Raw genomic sequence first — 22,713 nt, forward strand, 5'->3', positions numbered from 1 at the left:
GACAGGGGACTCCTTGCAGTAGCTTCAGAAATATGTACAATAACCCAGCTAAACAAATTCTTCACTATAAAGTAAATTAGTTTCCTTTAATGATGAAGGTTGGACTTAAAAAACCAACAAACAAAAAGATGATCTGAATCTCTTCTATACCTGCTCACAGAAAAAGAAAAGGATCCGTTTATCTGTTGGAAATAACGGTGTGCAGACTTTTTGTACCCGCAGTAAGTGAGATAGTTTCCAGCATATTAGATAAAATGAAAATAACCTGCATTATATGTTGTACTGTAATTTTTACCAAGGGACTTGTGTTGTTGACCAACTCGAACTATTTTAATTTAACTGATGTTTACGTATTGATTTTTTGATTGTTTTTAAGAAGCTGGAACATTTCATTTTAACAAGCACTTCTCGTTGGGGTTTGGCTTTTCTCGTGCATATTTTACAACTTACCACACAGCTGGTTGTAACACTGTTTCACTCCTTCAGGCAGAATGACGTCAGCCATTCCCCAAATGAATAACACTCTGACTGATCACACTGACTACACTTTGAATGTTCGTTGAACATGACAATAAAGCGTTACGTCCCACACAGCAGTCTGTGTTTATTTTTGAATCCATCTTCACATCAAAGAGCTTGATTGCGTTCATCAAAAACACTGTGAGGGAAATAAAACGTTTAAAGATTTTATAATAGAGCTCTCATTATTAACTCCAATAAGATTTGGTGCATTCTTCTGTGTATCGCTAGGCTGCTTGCATGCAATACACTTATATAGCGGTAGGTGGCGCCAGATCTCAAATTTAAAAACCAGTACAAGGCGTTGCGTTTGTGCAATAAAAAGCGTGCGATCAAATACTTGCATAAGAGCAATTTATAACCAGAGGGAGACTTGTACTTATTCTTCAAAACAGCGTGTGTTTGAATTAAGTTTTGTTGGCAATTATGACCACTATTTTAATGTTTTTGAACATGCCTACAAAGAAACCAAGAAATAAGTGCAACAGCATGATGGGAGCATGCACTTTGAATGTTTTAGAGCTGACTAAGTTCGCACTGTTGTAACGCTAACATGCATTGTCTTGTCCTGAACTGCACTGGGGTGTGTTTTGGCTAATCCAATAGCTAACTTGTTTCACTTATATTATGACTGCCTGGCTGCCATTTTGTCCGTAATCTTAATTACTACTAAATCTACATAGAGTAAGCTCTGAACGTTATTGGACAATTATAATTTTTTTAAATTTTCAGCTTTAATTTAAGGGTTTTAACAGAAGTGCAGGCCTGGCATAACATATCAAGGGAGGTGGTGCACTTTCAAGCAGTCATTGACTGCAAAGGATTTTCAGCCATGTATTAAAAACAATCTTCATATCTAAAATTATACACTATGATTTTAGATTTTACAGTTGCTTTTAAACCTTTCAAGAGGAAGGAATAACGAAAGAAAAAGGCTGACATTCCCAAAGAGTTCATGTAATATTTGAATTAAATTCAAATATTCTAAAAGTTAGTCAAAAACATTTGTTTTCATACTGTTTACGCCAAATCCAGACCCTACCATCTGAACGTCACAGCATAAAATGAAACTACAATTTTGTTGAGCTTGTGCAAATTGTAGCCTCTGTTTCTTGCTCCTATCTGATAGATGTGGCACCCAGTGTGGACTTCTGCTGTTGTGGCACATCTGTCTCAAGGCTGGACTGTTGTGCATTCAGAGACGCTGTTCTGCATGGCTTGGTTATTTGAGTTCCTGTTGCCATCCTATCAGCTTGAAGCACTCTGGCCATTCTCCTCTGACCTCTGACATCAACAAGGTATTTTTGCTCACAGAACTCCTGCTTAGTGGATATTTTCCCTTTTTTGGACCGTTCTCCAAAAACCCTAGAGATGGCTGTGTGGGAAAATCTCAGTAGATAAGCAGTTTTTGAAATACTGAGATGTCACTTAATAAATCACCTTTCTTTGCCATTCAGATGCTCAGCTTGAAAAGCAGGTTGCTACAATGCAATGCTATTTGGCTTATATATTTGCAGTTGAACAGGTGTACCTAATATGATGGCTACATTCAGCAAAGTATTATGAAGTAATGTGCAAAATGACACTTGCAATTATTGCTTTCAATTATTCTGCATCAATATACATGTGATCTGATTCCCCCAGCTGTATGCATACTAACTGTGGATGTGATGGAGAAGAAAACAAAACATTTGAATTTACATTTTATTTAAGAATTAAACAACAATTAAACATCTTTGAGTGTTGTGTTTATCACTTTGGTGTGCAATCCAGTTATTACCGATGAGTGATTCTGTTTGATTCCCTAAAAAGACTCAAAAATAGCAGCACACAGAAGCTTCAGCTGATCACCGCTAACACAAAAGGCAACTTTAATTTAGGACCAGAGAACCAGAAGCAACCAGTACTCCTGTGTTGGTGTATTATTACATGCCACCGACTGTCCTTTGTGCCATTTTCTTTGTCACAGCTCAGCTAGAGAGTGTTTTATTTAAACATGGGGATCATGCCAGCACAGTGAGCTAGAATGAGCTAAAAGAAGTATAAACATTATCAACTGACTTGTGGTGAACATGGGGGCTGATGAAGCCATGCGTGTAAAAACAAAGCATCTTTTTTTGGAGTGGATACAAATTCATAGTACTGTAATAAAGTTCAAAAGATGATGAAATGAACAGATTGTTAAAAACAAGTTTTAATTCTGGCACATCTAAACAGAAATCAAACGTTGCAGCTCAGTCAGTGTTTCATGGAGACAGCACTGTTATTATTTTACTGTCCCCTCCCTCTGCCCTCCCCAACATTCCACACATGCGGAGAAGCAACAAGCTACCGAACCAGCAGCAACAGCTAGCCGCCCGCCAGCAGCTATCTCCGTGGGGGACGAGGCGTATTAACATGCAAAAGTTTAGAAACACGGATTCCTTGTCCTAAGCAGGCACAAGAGTGACGTTCGGCGCAACCCGAGACGGCTGTGGAAAGCATGGGTCACGTCGGGCTCTCGTAATAGATAGTTATTTGCGTTATTTAGTGCTTCAAATGTGCGAAAAGTCGCTCGGTGTGTCCTCGTCGTTGAACAAGATGGCAGCAGCAGCAGCAGGAGCAGCACCGTTGCAGGAATCGACTGTGGTGCGGGTCCTCGTTGCTAGCCAGCTCTTTCACACCCTGGGCGATACGATTTACTGGTTTTGTTGAAGGTATGTCACCTTATCTGGCAAGGCTGGGCGTCAAATGGACTTTGTGTGCTGCGCTGGTGTTTGTTTCATATGTCCCTTTAACGTTGACAGTACTTCGCTCATGGCTAGCTTGTTTGCTAACAGCTGCTAACTTCGATTTGTCCCCTGTAGCTGGAAACTGTTGGCGATAAAAACGTGCTTAATTAGAGCTAGGGCACACGGTAGCTATTCAGGTGTGTGGTTTTAGTGTGCCCTTTCATGTGTGTTCATTTTTAAGTAACTTTAGCTATGCATTTTGTTAACTTATGCTAACTTGAAAAAGTTATGTACTGAAAAAACGACTTTATTTGACACATTTTTGTCCCTTAGTAAAGATATAACACCTGTAAAAGTTCGCACTTGTATTTTTGAGTGAGTTTGAGTAAATTACTTTGCTGCCTGTCAGTTTATAAGTTCCAACAGGTGTCTCGGCTGGTGTTGCCCATCCCCCAAACACGTACACACACACAGCCAGGCACACATCACCCTCCCCGTGTGCTAACATGCCTCTAGATTGATCAGTAACAAACTGTGGGGTGGACGCTAGCTGGACCCGTGAGCACATACAAACACGCAAACACTTGTGTGTGTCGTGGCTCTCCATTTCAGGCTTGGGTCTCGTCATCCTGTGGGGATATCAGGCTACCTAAGCCTGGCAGTGAGAAGGCAGAGCAGCACTGGCTGTGTCGGTGGCCCCCAGAGACTGGAATGACATATTGGCAAGCGTAGGAAGGTGGAGATGTTGGCATCAGCCATATGGTGGTGTCGCCTTTTTTTTTTTTTTTTTTTTTTTTTTTCCTGTAGCACCATCAGATTATTTTTAGTGTTTGCTAAATTTGCTGCTGTAGTTGTTGAATGAAGAAAGGTAGCGGTGAGGGAGGCAGTGGAAAAATATGGGTTTGGTTTTAGACTACAATGATGTCAGCAAGAATTTTAATTACAGCCACACTCCACAGCTATTTGCCAGCTCATTTCTGCTCTGAGTAATATTGTTGTTAACCAGAGTCTGAATACAGATCTATATTGAGAGAGAAAAGTGTGGTTGCAAGTGTTACTGTCCATCAGCAGTTTGTCTAGTGAAACACATCAGCCCTGCTGGTAATAAGAGGTGTGTTTTATTTTAATGTTGACTTTGAGGCACACCCCTCTGCTTGTCTCAACCTGCATTGGCACTTGGAATGAAATTTTGTGCTTAACGCAGCCGGCTTCATGAGCGTCAAACTGGAATCACCTGAGTCCCAATGTAACCCAGCCAAACACGGGCATTCAGGAAGTATGGCTGCAGCCTTTGCCTATGCCTGTTATCGCGGTGTACAGACTTGCTGCAATGAAAGGAAAGTTGCAGGAAAAGAATAAATGAAGGCAAATATTTTATAGTAGTGTGTAGCATTAGACAATGGGATGTTAAAATATGTATGTTACACAATGGCTAACACTGTTCTCTAATCATATCCTATTTGGTGTAAAACTAAATCAAGCATGTTTGTTCTTTGGCTGCATAATCACTTTCCTTTGTTTGTATATTCCTAACTTCCAGGGAGATGTGAGTAATGCCAGCAGTGCTTCATTAAGGTCTGAATAATTAATAATTCGGCCTAATGTGTCCACTCTAGTCAATGATTTAACTGTTTTGTGGGACAGATGGACATTGCTCACTTAAAAGAGTTTAAGGGTTAACAAAAGTCCTTGTTCAGCTTTGGGGGCATTAGGTACTTTTTCAGTTTGGAAGAGAAAATAAAGGATTAATTAAAAGATTGCTGTTTGTTTTCAGATATAAAAACGGATCAAGCCACAGTAGTCTTACCTGGTTGATTTCAACCCCACTCAGTGTGGTGAGACCCTCTTCTTATTCCACTTCTCCACCAGTTAGTCCTTGCTCACCTGATCTAGTCTAAAAGAAACCTGATACTGGCTGGTCAGAGCCCAGTGGTCATGGAACAGTCCTAATCCTATCAAGACAACTTGAATTACACTTTGCTGAAAGTTTTTTTTTTTTCCCCAAAAAAAGCCTCCTGCCCATACCCCATCTCTTATAAATTCAGTTACCCAATAAAAACCATCAGTAAAATTTATGCTTTAGATTTCCATAAAATTATACTGCCTTTCTGTCTTTTTGTGAACATTGAATACACATCCATGTTGTTTGAATAGGCCTACATCTAATTAGAATTTGATTTGAACTGTCAGCTGAGAAAACTGGCCTAAACCTTGGTCTATAACGTCAGTGTCATTTGTGATTTAAAACATGTAATCCAATTCAACAAAGCATCTAACATTAATAAACATTGTAGATTGTGCTCCAGGGCTATCACAGTATTAAATTTTCACTCCACAATTATTTTGGTAAAAAAGAAACACACCAAAAAAGATATCTGTACAAAATCTTTAAGAAAAAAAGTCTGTATTCTTTTAGTTGGCTCTATAACTGAATGTGTTTGTTGTCGTTTGTTTTGGGAAATTAAAATTGAAATCCGAGTGGATGGAGGTGATGAGTCTAACTGTAACTCTACAAAAGCATAAAAACAGTTTGAGAAAGCCTATTTGTGCTATAGGCATGACATGAATATTTAATACTTTAATACTATCAATACACAGTTATCATGACCCCCACATTGTGTCACATTGGTTTCTAACCATGTTATCACACTTTAGCTAGTATACGCCTGGTGTGCTACCACAGTGTTCTGACTTTAGAAATGTGAACTCTTACATTTTTACAGCATAGATCACATTGTATGCTGAACAAATGTTTCCATTAATACATGAACATCAGTAATAGACAACTACCTAAAGTAGAAAGCACTGAATAGAAAAGTGAGTGCTTGACATGAAGATTGTGTAAGTTTCTTTAATGCATGTTTTGATCTAATATGCTTCTAGGATTTGGGAGTGAGGTGTGCCTTAATCAAAGAATCGTTGTTAGATCATTTGGACTACAGCATTGCAAAGGCCATAAAGTAAAGCAGTAGCTACTACAGTTCAGCGTCCTCTCTTACAGATGGTGTTACTTCTGATTTTGGTTTTGATGCTAATCTAAATAAGCACTGTTACTTCAGTATCATTGCCATATTTGTAAAATGTCACTGGTTGATAACTCATCGTGCCTTTATGGTGGATTATTTTCCCCTCCAGTACTGCTTGCAGTGTGGTTCTGCTTGTGTGAAACTGACCCTTGAGTATAGCATGCAGAGACAGGCCAGAGATGCAGCGGGCTTCCCCCATCTCTCATTACAGGAGGCCAGTTCCCCTTTCCTGTAATGGTGAAATGATGAGTTAATGTGTATTTGCTCTGGTGTCCTTTGGTATTTTTTTTTTCTTTTTGTTTAAAATCTTGGCTCGAGAGAATGGTGAAGGAGAAGAAAAAACTTTGGTTCTACTCTTTACTTTTTTTTGAATGTAGCATTTTGGTGTGAGTTTGTTTTGCCATGCTTTAAATGATTAATGTGGCTTGTGTTTCTGTTCTTTAGGTATGGCCTCACAAGTCTTGGTCTACCCATCACAGATGCACTCAGCTCAAACAAGTGCCTTAGGAACCAGCAGTAGTGGTACCAGCAGACATATAGGTGAAGCCCACCGCAGTAATAACACCAGCAGAGCCTTTCAGCACCGACCACCACCCAAAACCTATGTGATCGGAGTCAACTACGGTATTGCATATCCCAACAACGTTGTCCCATCCTCAGTCGGGGCTGATTCAGGGAGACTGCACGCAGGAATACAGCTCGGAGAAGGGGGGCTGTGGGCATTGCAGACTGCAGGAATACAGAGTGAAGAGAACCTAGGAGAAGGTCCAACTCGGACCCAGGATCAGCAGTCTCTTTGCCAGAGCAGAGGCAGAGGCCCACAGGAAGTGAGGCTTTATAGGGACAGTGGTGGTACTCCAGCAGGAGGAGGCCTGGACTGTGGGCTGCTGAGTAGGGCCTGTATCAGAACGCAAGAGGACGGTGGTAGAAACAGAAGAGTACCGAGGCCAGGAGGATACACCAAACTTTTAGACACAGCTGCCATCCAGAAATGTGAAAAGAAGACAGGTGAAAGTGGAGAACAACTGCAGGGAAACAACTGTGTCGGAACCATGCAGATAGTGGAGGAGGTATCTGCTCTGCCTTCACTTCCTCCTCCAGTGGCCATGTTGCAAACCAACACTGGGAACTTTGCAGACACTGTCAGATTAGGAGGTGGAGGGATGCCTGCTCAACACAACAGGGTGGAAGGTGTGACAGACATTGGAATCAGGGTGGATGGATCTGAAATCAGGCCAAATGGCAGTAACGAGGCAGTGGCTGGAGCTACAGTGACTAGAGCTGGGTCAGGAGATGGTGACTACCAGTTAGTTCAGCATGAGGTTCTGTGTTCCCAGAAGAACAGCTACGAGGTTTTGGAGTTTCTGGGTCGTGGCACCTTTGGCCAGGTGGTAAAGTGTTGGAAGAGGGGAACGAGTGAAGTGGTGGCTGTTAAAATACTGAAGAACCATCCGTCTTATGCACGTCAGGGACAGATTGAGGTGAGGAACTGTGAATTACTGTCTGTTGTTAGTGTGTTAGCTGAAATCTGCTGCTGTGTTACTCTGTGCATGCCCACAGTTTTGTTGCAGCATCACACCAAAACCGAACAACAGAAACGGTTCAATTTGCCTTTTTTTCCTCTCTCTCCCATAATCTTTTAACAGCTGATAGTCTGAGCCTATGTTATTTCCTTTTGTTCCAGGTTGAGATATTGGCACGGTTGAGCAGTGAGAATGCAGAGGAGCACAATGTGGTGCGTGCTTTGGAGTGCTTCCAGCACCGCAGCCACACCTGCCTGGTGTTTGAGATGTTGGAGCAAAATCTGTATGACTTTCTTAAACAGAACAAGTTCAGCCCACTGCCACTCAAAATCATCAGGCCTATTCTGCAGCAGGTAAAACAAACTTTTCTTTTCTGCCATAGAAACACATAAGATACAGGACATATTGTATGATGATGCTTTTAGAGCTGGCACACCTAGTTTTTAATGGGCTAAAAAAAATGCAGAGCACCATTTTGAATCATATTTTGTATTTGTGTTAATTCCTGCAGGTGGCAACAGCCCTAAAGAAGCTCAAGTCTTTGGGTTTGATTCACGCTGACCTGAAGCCAGAGAACATCATGCTGGTTGACCCCTCCAGACAGCCCTACAGAGTCAAAGTCATTGATTTTGGCTCAGCCAGCCATGTCTCCAAGGCTGTCTGCTCCACTTATCTGCAGTCCAGATACTACAGGTGAGTGCTTTCACTCAATTCTGAATCATTCTTCAAGACTCATGGGAGTCATTCACCAGTGGGTGTGGCGTGATATGATAGGCATTCCTGTTCATACTTTGAAAGACATTTTGAAGCTGTTCTAAAATAATTTGCTGTGTAAACTTGCTTTGTTATTGTAGATCAGAATGCAGCCTTCACTACTCCCTGTAGTTTTAATGCAGCGTTATCAGTTACCATATCATAAGAGAAGCATGATGTTTAATTTTGAGATAAATGTTTATGGTAAACATTTTTATTTCCTGTAATGTGACAATTAAAGTTTTAGTTTTACTGTAATTATGGGCTTTTAAAAATTTTGAATAGGACTCACATTTGTCAAAAAGGCCCCTAAATATGTTTAAAAAAACCAATCAGTGCATGCATCAGACTGAACCCAGCTGGTTTCCAGTAGTACAAAGTGTTCAGAATAAGCTTCACATGGTAGAATATTTTTAGGAAGATCAGATATGTCACGAGGTGAAATGTCATGGTATTTGTCTTCATAACATGCTAGCACAGTGATTTGACTTATTCCCATGGGTAATGGTTGTTTGTGTGTTTCTCCCCGTTTCTCACAGGGCTTAGTGAGGTCTTGCCTGAGCATTGTGTGTTTAGGCCTTCTCTGTTATGTAAAATGACGTGGTCTGTAACAACCTGCACACTCTCATTGGGAGTTCATTGACATGTCTTGGGAGCTGTTTTTTCCCCCTTCTGTATTTGTATGCATTTTTTATGTACATGCCTGGATGTACATCTGAGTAGTTCTCAGTGCATCACGCCCTTAACTTGGCTGATCTTGCATAATGTGCAGAGGAACTGAAATGTTTATATGAGGAACAGCGTCATGAAATATTTGGCTTGTCTTTCTGGCCTCTGTGAAAGCAAGAACGTGCTTATGAAACAGCTTTCCCAACCTCAGGACGCATTGTTGAACTGAAATGTAGAACTTAATTAAATTGTTAAGCTGTAAGCTTACATGCTCGCATTATGACACAATAAATTTAGGACTTTCTGTACTTAAAAACAAAGTAGACCACAAGGTCGACTAAAAAAAACAACCTTGTCTCTCTTTGGTATATAGCCGTCTCATTGTGGACTCGTAGGCTTGTTTGTGATACGTATAATGATATCCAAGCTTGTTTCCAAAGCAAAAGTATTTGCTTTTTGCTAATCACGGGACAGAACGCTGGCAATTTTATTCATCACAGCTCCGACTAGCAAGTTTCAGCAAGCAGGTCATTTGGGTCGGGTGAACTGTTGCAAACTCTTCATTGTGCAATTCTTCAGAGGCTGCTGGGATAAGGGGTATGCCAGCAGCTAATGGAGCACACACACCCAACAGTACACTCTCTGCAGTTCTGATTTTATTGCCCTGTAAGGAACGTAGCACATTATCAGTTATTTCAAAAGTGTTTCTGGTAGTGGTGTTGAAATGGGGATACATAAGTCTGGGTTTCCTGAGGTGAAGAAACTTGTGTAAATGTAAAACTGAGCCTTAGAGCACAAACATTCCACCAATAGCTTTGTGCAACTTCTCTATTTTAGATAAATCTAGCCACTCCCCAGCCCCCTCCTCTACCAGAGCTGAGGTTTAGTGTGGAGCTACAGCTGTTACATAACATAAAGGATTTGCTCCTCATTTGACCTGTTTAACTGTGGAGAACGTGTGTGTGTGTGTGTGTGTGTGTGTGTGTGTGTGTGTGTGTGTTTCATCTCGAAGCAGCAAAAGTGAGATCATAGTGCAGTTAAAATGGGCTGCTGGTGGATTTCAGAGAGGTCACTCAGGCCAGTGAAGAATGTGGTATGTGAAAACCCACATTTAGATCCAGGAAAAAACATTCAGACATTCCTGTGTGTGTCTGGGTGTGTTCCTATGTGGTGCCCCTGTCTATAGAACAGCTGTTGAGCCTGGATATAAAATGTGCCCTAACATGCCTGACAATAATGCCACATGAATGTCACAGAGGGGCTTTGCTGAGTATTCAACGTTTGTATGTTGAGATTTTGTACCTTTTAACTTGACCTTTATCTTAGCTGGTGGTGTATGGCTGAAAGAATATGCTGACTCCAGACACAGTCTTATTTTTAAATAAACCAGTACTTCATGGCTTTCTTCTCTTGCTGTATATCCCACCTGCTTTCCATTGTGGGTTTGTGTGAGGAGGAGTTGGCTTAGCCATGATGATAGCTGGTACTGCACGTGCAGTGTGCACTGGTAAGCATGTATGTAAGCTTGGTTGGGGGAATTGTCTGTATTCAAACTGAGATGTCGTCATAATATTTTGCAGTGCATTTTGTTTCCTATACGTGTGGAGCAGATGAAAGTAGCTGTTGCTTCTTATTGCTGTTATACAAGACCCAGTTCAATGAGTCAGCTCACTCTGTGCGAGTGTTACGTTGTTTGTAAGTGAGGTTATGTGGAGAGTGGTTTGAAGGATATAGTGTATCATCTCCCATGCTCATGTTACATAATGCCTGTGCTGTATTGTTACCATAGCGAAGCTCTTAATAGATACAGCCTCACCACAGTGGTTGGATGGATTTTTCTTTTTTCTGCTTTTTTGCTTAATGTTTTTGGGTTTTCCCTGGATTTTCCAGCACCATGGATAATGGCATTGCCAACAGTGTGGCTTTGATGAGAATTCAGATTTTTAAAACACAAAGAAACCCTGAAAATGGCAGTAAAACTGAGGTCATTTTAATGAGGCCCAGTATGAATGTTTTGTTCCTGGTGTTTACTGGCATGACAAAGAGTCTATATTTATCCACAAAAAAATGAACAGATTGGTGTTTTGTCTAGTTCTAGTCTTGAGAGCACTGACCATAAATCACATTAGACACTCACTGAAAAGAACTTAGTTTCAAGGCATTCACATATCACCTAATGTCAAAGTGAGGGCAGACAAATAGCATAGCCATAACTGCTTGTATAAGTACTAGGGCTGCCACAAACGATTATTTTGATAGTCGACTAGTCACCGATTATTTTTGCGATTAGTCGACTAATCAGATCATCATCCATTGGACGTACAGCGTACAGCTTATTGCACCAGCAGCATCTGGTCTTATATAACTATCATTAGCTTACAGCTTGAAGTGTTTGTGCTAACTAAAAATAAAGACAAGATGGTAGTTTATTAATTTTTAATGAAATTTGCAGATTGTTTCGGTGAAGTTTAATAAACTCCTTGCTTTTTAAAATATAACAGGACACCGGAGTATATTCTCCAGCGCCTCACACTTCTGATAATCAGCTGTCTGCTTGACAGTTTTAGCTGTGCAAAAACTATAACTTTAATCTCAGCCAAACCGATTTACTCAGGAACAAATAAAATACTAAAGAAAGCCAAACAATAACATTTTTAAGTTATCTAAGTGACTTATATATATGTTTAACCTGACTAGCAAAAGACGGCGGTGGGTTTGAAAACGATTTGCCAGGAGTCCGGTGTTCTCACGGCTCTAGTTAGCCTTGCCCCCGCCTAGCTAACGAGCTAGTGGGTAACAGACATCTCCGAAAACGTCGGAGCGCTTTTGAAAATATGTGGTGTCTTGATAAACTGAGCAGATATTTGAGGTTTACACAGCTACATTCTCGCCTGAAAATATGTTAAACGTTTATTTTGTGACCCAGAAAGAATAATAAGAGTACAGTTAAAACTAACTAGCTGCCGCCATTGTTGACAACTGCGCTGGGCTGCGCTATGAATTCTGGGACACAGCTTCTTCTTCTTCGGGGTTTAACGGCAGCTGGCATCCTTGTACATGCAGTGCTGCCATCTTCTGTTTCAGTCCGTTATTACACTCTTAAATCCTACTACTCATTCCTGCGTCCTTTGTGATCTTACAAAGCTTCAAACGATGCGTCGACTATTAAATTAGTCGTCGACGATTTTGATAGTCGACGTAATCGTGACTAGTCGACTAATCGTGGCAGCCCTAATAAGTACATTTTCTTAAATGTAAAGTTAGGGCCTTTTGTGACTAGCTTATGTAATAAGATTATTGTGATTTGAGATATTATATTGGGCCGTTATTAGCAATGTTTGTGTAAATTTACGGTGAACTTCCTTTTGGATGCTGCTGCTAATTGCGTTGGTAATTAAACAAAAACTTATGACTCACTGGGTAATCTGTGGTTCAAGTGGTAGCATGTCCAGTAATTAAAGGTTGGGTTTTTTGATCCTCCTGTTTGCATGTTCAAAAGCCTGTAAAGGAATATGCATTCAAGTTGGATAGACTTTATAGGATCGGAAATTATATTCTTATAAAGATTATCACATCCATTTTACACAATTTGTGAGTGTGTACATTTTATTTTATCTTTCACTGTCGGCGTCAAAGGCGCAATATGTCAACATAGTTTGGGTTTATCTGGTAGTGAGCACCGTGCTTGAGTTGAGAGGGTGATGGTATGAACTTGAACTTTATTGATTTCCCCTAAGCCTTGCTCTGTAACTAGAAAGTTGTAGCTGAAACCTTTGTGCTCATCATGTGCTTATGTGATGTTGCCATAGTAGCATGACACAGCAGGGCCTGGTGAGGTGACTGTTCTGTGCTGTGGGGGTTGTTGACGTAAAACCACCTCCCACAGTGAAAATGGAGCATTGGGCTATGTGAATAATTCAGCTAAGCAGCTCAGGTAGAAGTAAAGACTGCTATCATCTTAACACAGTTGCAGATCGGGGCAGGGTGTGTAGCCTTCCTTAAGCTAGGTGTGATGTCTTTGCCACTGAAGTGATGTTTTACTTTGGCGCCTAGTGTCGTACATCTTGTACATGTAGATATTCAGATGTGTCTTTGTCGAGGTCTAATTTGACAGAGTCCTAGGCAGATCTTGAGCTTCTTTTCAAAATGCAGTACCCATATGTTGAGTTAAGTTGCTGCCTCACCCACGTTGGCACAGTTTTACAAAGTAGGGCTAGAAGATGACTTTTTTGTTGTTGTTGTTGGGTTTTTTTTATTTGCCGTTCTCTGTGGAAGTAAAACTGTGGAAATCAGTTGTAACCATGTTTGGTATCATGTTTCCTAACTGACATTTAGTCTGCAGGGAAACCTGCCAGTGAAGTCCATACCTGATTCCATGATACGTTTCTTGTACTTTGAGTGAATAATATATGATACTCACATTAAGTGTATGTATATGATAAAACATTAAATACATTCCCTGTCTCTTGTTTGCTGGTTCCTAATTTACCTGCACTTCTCTTTTTATATACTGACCCCTTTTTCACCTGTGTGCGCTTGTTTTTGTGTGTATGTGCTTATGTGTACACACATCTGCGTTAGGATTGTGTAGCATAGACTCAAAGTTGTATTAAGATATTTGAAGGAATTTTGTGATGATACTTCTGATTAGGGCTGCACGATTTTGCATAAAATGAGAATCACGATTTTTTTGCTTAGAATTGAGATCACGATTCTCTCACGATTTTCTTTTCCAGTATAAATATTTATTGCACTTATTAACTGCACATCAACTTCGTAACAGTTGAGACTGAACATAAAAACAATAAATAAACATAAAAACAAATGTCTCACGTTTTGTTGTTGCCGCAAAATGTTGTACTGCTTGAAATTCCGTCTCCACCATTGCTCGACACTGCGTGTATAGAGCAGGTAGTGCAACAATAAAAAAAATAGTTGCGGGACGGCACTGTGTAGCGTTTGTCTAGGGTGTTGATCATTTTCCTAAATCCCTCGTTTTGCACAATGTTGATGGGAGCCATATCTTTGGTCAGGTGATAAGTGATAGCCTCCGTAATTTCTTTGTGCCTGCGGGAGTTCGACGTGTATAGGGAAGCGCTGTATAAGGTTCCCGTTATTGATGTTTGGGTGGTTGACCGGGACGGATTTTCTCCTGTCACTTTCTCGTCATCCCTGACGTGCTCTCCGTTGTTTTTTCCCTGCTAATTTTAGCATCGCACAGCTTCTGTATCACGTGGTATAAGGCTCCGCCCTTGTCATTTGTTGAGCAGGAAGAGTGAGCGCTTGTTTTCATGCAGATTACGTCCCGGATCAAAATGCGGTACAATCGTCGTCGTCTTTTTTTAAATTTTTTTTATTTATTTATTTTTTTTGGTTGTTGTTGTTTTTTTTGTTTTTTTTTAAAATCGTTGTCATTTGGAAATGAGATCGCACATACGTATGAATCGAGATCGCGATTTTCTAACGATTAATCGTGCAGCCCTACTTCTGATGCTATAGAAATAAAAACAAACGTACTTAACTGACTTAGTTACTGTTAAGTAACTAACTTAACTTTGTAGCTCTTATGCAGCCTGCTCAATATTGTCACATAATAAAACTGAACCTAAAAAACATTTTGTACCTGGGAATCTTGAGTTGGGATTTTTAACTAGCTGCTTAAAGCCCTGCCTTTGCCACCACATAACCAGTCATTTCCGTCCACCGTTTCCACTTCCTGTTATATGGACTGCCAACTCCAGCAATGCTTTAAGTGATTTCTTTACTTTTGGGTTTCGCATCACCAGGTGCCAGCATCTCTAGTCTTCGTTGAAACTAATTTGTTGTGTCTTCCTTTAGCAGTAACGGCTTTCTTGCATATTTTGCAACGTACTGTGCTTTGTTAGAGGTTGTCTAAGTAGCTGCCTTTTTCAGTATTAAATCATCGTTTTGACATGCCTGGGCTTATCACATTCTGTGGATACTAGGGAATGTAAACACACGGCATCTCTATAACACTGATTTCGTGATATGTCAGTTTTTTATCACGTAAAATTGTACACCTGTATTGTATTATATGATATGATAGTACACACACCTAATCTGCGTAGCTGTGTGTCTGTGTGGCAAGCTTATTGATTTTTCTGGGGACTCCAGATGGATTATTTATGCTACTGTGTGGTGAAGCAGCTGTTTGTACAAAAATCTGAAACTGGTGTGTCCAGAGCTACACTTAAACACAATTAAACTGTTACACTATATTTCTAATAAGCTAATAAGATCAGTTTTGTTGTTATGGCTATTGATATTATTATAAACACTGGCTACTGTGTTAGTGTGAATGTTATAATAATCAGCCGCATACAAATGCAGTTTGTGTAGATAATAAACAAAATCTAAGTGAAAATTATTGTGGTGTTTAAATGCTAATGAAGTAAAACAATGATAGTGGTTACATTCTACAAAGCAGTGAAATGTAATCATGTGAACAGGTGAATAAATGTCAGGTAGCTGCCATTGAGATGATATTCAATATATCTGAGGCTGATCTGGATGACTAAATAATATAATTGTCATTTTATTTGTTAGTTGTTCCTCCTTACTAATCCTGTAATGTAGTCTGCCATAAAGTCACCACACCTTTACCATGGCTGATGATATCTGCTTATGTCGAGTACCAGTCAGTCATGTCAACTTATTTGGCTGCAGTTTTGCAGTTTAAAAAACTCCTACAAAATACAAATAAAAACTTGGTGTAGCTAAAGTGAAATGCCTCAAAGCTGCTGTCACTTTGCTCATTTGCTTATTTTACACTGCATTAGCTTTCCCTCTAGCAACCTCTGTGCTGCTGACATTTGGTGTAGTACACAGTGTACTGGATTGGCCACAGATCACCTCATTGTCAGTTTTGTTTGAGCCAACTTTTTTTAGTCCAAGATCTGACCAGCGTCGGGTAATTTCCTCCCCACCAATCCACACATTTGTGCAGAAATTGTGTACATATTGTCACTAGGTAGGATAAAGCAACTGTGTGAGTAGTATGGCCTTAAGTGTGCGTGTGCATGTATCACAAATATGGCCTCGTAGATGCTTGATGGAAGGAGGAAGTAGCAAAAATCTGTTAGCATGTGTTAGTTGTTGTCACAAATGAATGACAGGCATGCATCCATGTTTGTAAAGGTGTGGCCTGAGAACTCATTGAGTCGCCTTCATATTACTTACAAGTTTGTTTGTTTGGGTTTTTTATTTTATTTTTTTACAAATTAGAAGCAAAGATCAGTTAGTCTTAAGGAATTGTTACAAACATTTTGAAAATGCAACAGAAAGCTTCAAATGTTGCTGCTCTGGTTGACGTGTTTCCTGCAACATGAAATGCTGCCGTTGTTTGATATGTAATCATGATGAATCAGCTCTGCTTGCAGTTTGTTCAAGCACAGGGTTCACGTGTCCTGTACCAAGTCCCATCACATCAACATCAATTAAACACGTGTCCAGAGAGAGTGAGTGTGTGTGTGTGTGTGTGTGTCCATAGTTATTTCTGTTCTCTGAACACCGCAGCAGTGTGTTGCCATACTGTATGCACTGTTTATTTGTGTCGTAGCTGCTGCTTTCTAGTGAGACTAGTTAGTTCTGGAACCTGGTTTGCCTGCCAAACACCTGTGGGTGTGGGTGTGTGCGTGTGTGTGCGGGAGTGTCAGCTGTGTGTTGTGTGACGAGCTTTTATAGATCTGGAAGGCTGCCGCTATTGCTCTGGGGGGCAACAACAACACATGCATGTGCACATACACACTCCTCTCTTCAGGTTTATTTTTGTGTGTCTCCATCTCTCCCTTGACCATATGCATGTGGACTGTTTATTTTTGCTATAGGCCTGTAATGCACAGCTGAACTGAGTTTTTGCTTGTGTAGTTGGTGGAGAATAGCATCTTGTATCTTCCTTAGATAAAGTGACAAAATGAGTGGTCTTAATACTGACTAAAATTTAAGTGCAGTTGAAGCTTACCAACATGGGCTGTACTGTCTAAACTAGAGAGATTGACTCTTCCGTTTCAAAATGTCAGCCTCGAGGAATCACTTTCAGGTGTAGTGGAGTCTTTCCCATTTACCATACCATTTGAGCATCAACACTTGGGTAGTTTATAATTACTGTAAATCATTACTACTGACTCTAGATTTAATAGCAGCTAAGAATAGACACAGTCACCGAAGACTTTTCAGTTACTTACTGGTACCTTTACAGATGCCCTTTTACCTTCAGGACTGCCTTGATTTTGTTTTTTTTGTTTTTGTTTTGTTTTTTGTGGCATGGTTTGAACAAGCTGTTGTTGGTGACGATTTGTCTGTTGCACATTTATAATGAGAACCTCCTGTTCCGCCACATCCCAAAGGTGCTCTATTGGATTGAGATCTGGTGACTGTGGATGGCATTAGAGTACAGTGAACTCATTGTTATGTTCAAGAAACCAATTTGAACTGTGTGACGTGGCATATTATCCTGCTGGAAGTAGCCATCAGAAGATGGTTATGTTGTTGACATAGTTTCCAACAATACCCAAGTAGACATTTACACATTTGCACATGCTCAGTTGGTACTAAAGGGCCCAAAGTGTGCTAAGAAAATAACCTTCACAGCATTACACCACCACTGGACTGATCTGTTGATACAAAGCAGGATGGCACCACACTCTCATGTTGCTTGTGCAGATGTTGCAGCAAAAATTACGATTTCAGGAGACAAAGCAATGTTTTTGGTGAGTTCATACAAATTGTAGCCCATCTGATTCAACATTTTCACAAGTGATTATTTAAGTTACTGTTGTCTTCCTATCAGCATGAAACCGTCTGGAAGTTTTTCTCTGTTGATTAATAACAAAGCATTTTTCTGGGTCCTTCTCAGACCATTCTCTGTAAAGCTTAGAGATGGCTGTGTTGGGGGAAATCCCAGTAGACCAGCTGTGGGACACTCCTACGTTCAGTGTCACTAAACTCTGCTTTCTTCCCCTTTCTGGTGCTCAGTTTAAACTTGACTGTGTGTACGTGTCCAAATGCATTGAGTTGCTGCCGTGTGATCTGTTCTTGACTTTAAGGAAACAGCAGAAGCACATGGGTGTGATGACAGTTAAAACAAGAACCACTGTTTCCTCTTCCTACATCAGAATAATACACTGATTGTAATCTCCAGCAGCATTGTCTTATTTTATGACTGCAGTTTCTCAACAAGGGACATTATGTATCTATTTTTATTTGTTGTTTTAATAAGTATGAACCATTTTTTAATTCATTATTTTAGTAAAGATTTTAAAAGTATTTTATTAGCCTTTCTGTTTGTTTGAAAAATGGTTGGTTTTTGGTTTGTCAGATAAAATCAACCACTTCAAGCATGTTTAGAACAAGGAAACCCACAATCACCGTCTTATTCCCTGCTACAGGACTGTTCTGTAAATGTTTGAGGCCATCTACCCCAAGGCTCTTTTTGGTGTTGCGTAACTGAACTTCTTCCTCCTGAATGAGCAATGGGAAATGGCAAAGTGTAATTTCCTGCAAGCCAAGGAGGGCAGAAAGCCTGGGCTCTGTAAAAATGAACTTGACATATGCGTTTGTGTGTCTACACACAAGCAGACACTCTCACAGACATGTACACACAGTGCGATGACTGATGGCCCCATTTATCACCCAGTAATGCGGTTACATTATCGTCCTGCGTCCAGTTGTTGCTTGGCAACAGTCATTTTCCCTGTGGTCGTCACAGCAGTGGTTGCTGTTTGCAGCAGTGTTTCTCAGTTGCTGTGTCCAGGCCTGATAGAGCATTGTTTTCATCCACCAGCTCAAGAAACTACTGCAAGATTACGAGACCCAGTAAATTGCGCAAGTGGCAAAGTCCATTCTTTGAAAGAGATTTAGTTCTTTTGTTGCCGGAATGAATGCATGTCATATGGATGTAGTATTTGGTTTAAGTTCTTAGAATATCCTGCTGACAACATGGTAATTGGTTCCTTTTTGACAGTCATATGCTAGGCAGCATGGTGGTATTCATAATGTTCCTTATGTATAATACAGAAAGATTCATTGTTGAAACAAAGTTTTTAACCATGTCTTAGTTAAACATGCCAGGGAAAATCGGTGCTTGCTTGGAAGTGGGGGGGTTCGCTGTAAAAAGAAGTTTTCTTCCCACGCACAATGCTAATGGACGCTAATGTTTTTGTCACTTTTTATGGAATCAAACTCAAAGTAAGCTCAGTACTTCCACTCTTTAAACGCTGCACGCTCATACTCCCTCCCGCACTTGATATATGATCCATTGTTGATCTGCACACAGCTGTTGTCACAAACGTCGCACTTGCTAACGTCACTGTCATGAGACATTCTCGCAAAAAATCACGGTTTTAGTTTTAGTTACTGCCCATCTCTGGTCATCAATGATGCTAAAAATGGGTACCAGCCATAAGAGATCTTTTTGCTGAAATACCAGAAAATTGTTCCAAACAAATAACAATTATGCGCCAAGTTCTTACAATAATCTGTTTTTCTTGAATGGTTTTCATGGTTCTGTCTTCCCACATTGCCACAACGGTCTTAGTTTCAGAAAAGTTCATTGTGTTCTAAATGTAACGGTTAATTATGCAACTAAACAGACAAGTCCAGAAGTGCAAGTTTCTCATCCACTAGTCCCTGGGCTGTCTTTAATGCCCTGGGTGTATGCTTGGTGTCTGCTGAGCTGTTTTACCTTTTTGTTCTCATAAACATTCCTGTTCAACCTCTTTTGAGCTCCATCCAACAAAAGCTGCAGCGGTCCCAGCCTTTCCACTCTTGTCAATCCATACTTATTTTGTTGTTCTCTGGGTTGTGTCAGTATGACCTGTTTGTGATTCTACTTGGTGAACAACTCCCAGGCGTAACCTTTTCTTTCTCTTTTCTCTCTGCAGGGCTCCAGAGATTATTTTGGGCCTGCCATTTTGTGAGGCCATAGACATGTGGTCGCTGGGATGTGTGATAGCTGAGCTCTTCTTGGGTTGGCCTCTCTACCCTGGAGCGCTGGAGTACGACCAGGTGACTTTCCCCTCCCGCACACATGCACACAAACGCGCGCACACACATGCACACTCTCAAGGACAGAAAGCCTGAAGAGGGAGACCTTTCATAAATGAAGGCGGAATAAGGTGGAGAAAATAAAATTAAACCTCATTTTTGCAGAAAATAAATTTAGTGTGTATAATTCATTCTTGGCTGTGTTTTCCCAGGAGCCTAACGATAGTATTTTTATTACACAGTTAAACCTTCATTTGTTGTTGCTTCCCAATCTCTCTCCTGCTTTATGACTGTGGTCCAACAAATCCTTGATGAAGTCCACCTAATACTAATCTGGACTAAGTGAATCAGGAAATTGTTCCTGGCAGTGTGTGATTATCTTCCCACAGGGTTGGGCGATCTAAACTATACAACAGGGACCCTAAACGGAGTCCCCCGGCAAGGGAGAAGGGAGCATGGGAACAGGCCCATAACACATTCACAGACTAGTGCAGGATTATCCTGCATTTGACCATAGTCAACTCATCGAGGTCCAGAATGAAGGCCGTCATGGGTTTAGAAATTTGAAGGGAAAAAAGTGGGACACCGTTGTGTGTTTTGACATGAATTTCAAACATCAAATAATCAAACGTAGTTGTTTTTTTGTTTTGTTTTTTTTAAAGAATCGATTGCTTGGTTGCCAAACCAAGCAATCGATTCTTTAAAATCGTCCCTGCTTTATTGTGTGTTTCTCAGTGTTTTTGGAGGTCCTTGTTCCTCTATAAGAAGCTAATGCTTTGAACTGTCATCAGTCAGAGAGTAGCTGATAGTCATCCGCTGAGCTTTGACAGCTCTGTATCACAAGGCCATGCCAGGACACACACTCACGCGTGCACATCGAGTCCCGAAAAGCATGCTGTCCTATGCCAAGGCTCACTGCAGTTCCACTCTACACAGCAAAATGTATTTATAAACATAAGCCTGATGGTAGACAAGTGCGCACACTCACACGTGCACACATAACACACACTTGTGCACACATAGACAGTGTGGTTGGCGTTCAGTGCACCATCAGCAGGTTCTCAGTCCAGTGCTCTCTGGCAAGTCGGTGTATTTGTTCTAGGCCGTAGACATGACATGTACACACATACACACTGTAAAATTGTTACTGTAGGATTTGTGTTTTTCATGGAATTTCTGGAGTATCGTAGTATTTAAGATGTTTAATCAAGCCTGGGGGGTCAGCTCAACCAATCTTGGTAAAAGACATCCTACATCTGGGCACGATGGTTTACTTTTGTGTTATCACACTGCGAAGGTAATCCCACCTTCAGTGGCATTTTAAAATGTCTCACAAATTAGTAAAATTAAGCATGGGCTGATAAATAGAAATGGATTTTCATGCTCATTAAATAAACATCAGATAGAGGCCTACACATCCCAATAAAAACATTGTGAAATTACATGATTCAGCTGTGTTAAACTTTGTGATTTCTTGCAGTCAACTACAAAAAGTTTGGACTTGTTAGTTAGAGGGGGAAAGGGTAAAAGGTGGCCATCCTTTCTTACACATGGACTGAGAACATATGAATCTGTCACTTAACATTTGAGCCTTTGATTACATTTTGTGGGTGAAGATTGTTATTAATAAAATGGTTTCTCCAACATGCACTATGGGATACATGTTGGAGAAAGTGTTTCAGTCTACCTTATGTTCTTTTTAAAGAATAGTCATATACATATTTACACAAGCAGACTGCATCAGCTGATTTAAACTAATATAGAAACTGGGTAAAATTCATTACATTCGTGATGCTCATGTTGGTGTGGTTTTATGCAGTGATTATGTAAGTTGTTGTGACTGATTGTGACTTTCCTGTTATTTTCTTCCTCTTCCTTCCTCTGCCTCTTCCTCACTGCGTCCTGTCTGCTTTCTTTCACCGCTCAGATCCGGTACATCTCTCAGACTCAAGGCCTGCCTCCCGAGCAGCTGCTCAACAAGGGGACCAAGACCTCTCGTTTCTTCTCCAAAGAATCAGATTCTCCCTATGCATCGTGGAGACTAAAAGTATGTGCATTCAGATCCTACAAAAATAGACACATATATGACACAAACACAATGTCTGCCTCTTCCTGCCAACTACACATCATTAAAAGTCAGTAATTGTTTATTAAAATTTTAGAAAAAAGTCAAGTGAAAGATCCTTGCAGTCATGGAAAAATAAGAAGTGGCAGTACATTCCCAATAGGAAACAGCTGCATGATCTTTTCCAAACAGAACAAAGCCGGCAAACCCGGAGGAAAGCCGAAGGAAATGTGAAACTGTGTTTAGACTACCTGCTGAGCTGACTTTAAATGCAGTTTAAATGAATGTAAGCCGAGTGTTTATCTGTACGTGTACTTTCCAGCAAAACTCAGTTGGAACAAGTTGCGCGTCCAGATTTGCATGCTGACGTGTATAGTTTGCTCTCCCTGCTATGTAATACTCTAACCTTTCATCCCTCATCTCTGAAACAAATCCAGTAATAA

At 40.5% G+C, this 22,713-nt stretch overlaps 1 protein-coding gene across 4 annotated transcripts in view; it reads left to right on the forward strand.

The window, feature by feature from the left end:
* The first annotated feature begins 2,843 nt into the window (after window positions 1-2,843).
* hipk3a (homeodomain interacting protein kinase 3a) overlaps window positions 2,844-22,713 on the forward strand; it is a 33,792-nt gene continuing 13,922 nt past the window's right edge. For all 4 annotated transcript variants that reach the window (XM_085414802.1, XM_085414804.1, XM_085414803.1 and 1 more), the window contains exons 1-6: window positions 2,844-3,215; window positions 6,701-7,737; window positions 7,941-8,132; window positions 8,291-8,472; window positions 20,103-20,226; window positions 22,133-22,252. In XM_085414802.1, coding sequence (XP_085270928.1) covers window positions 6,703-7,737; window positions 7,941-8,132; window positions 8,291-8,472; window positions 20,103-20,226; window positions 22,133-22,252 — 1,653 coding nt within the window. In that variant the 5' untranslated portion in view covers window positions 2,844-3,215; window positions 6,701-6,702. The remainder of the gene's footprint in view (window positions 3,216-6,700; window positions 7,738-7,940; window positions 8,133-8,290; window positions 8,473-20,102; window positions 20,227-22,132; window positions 22,253-22,713) is intronic.

Source organism: Rhamphochromis longiceps, linkage group LG7, assembly GCF_057381845.1.
Source record: "Rhamphochromis longiceps isolate RC_006_pf linkage group LG7, R_longiceps_female_GT1.1, whole genome shotgun sequence".
In the NCBI taxonomy this organism is placed as follows: domain Eukaryota; kingdom Metazoa; phylum Chordata; class Actinopteri; order Cichliformes; family Cichlidae; genus Rhamphochromis; species Rhamphochromis longiceps.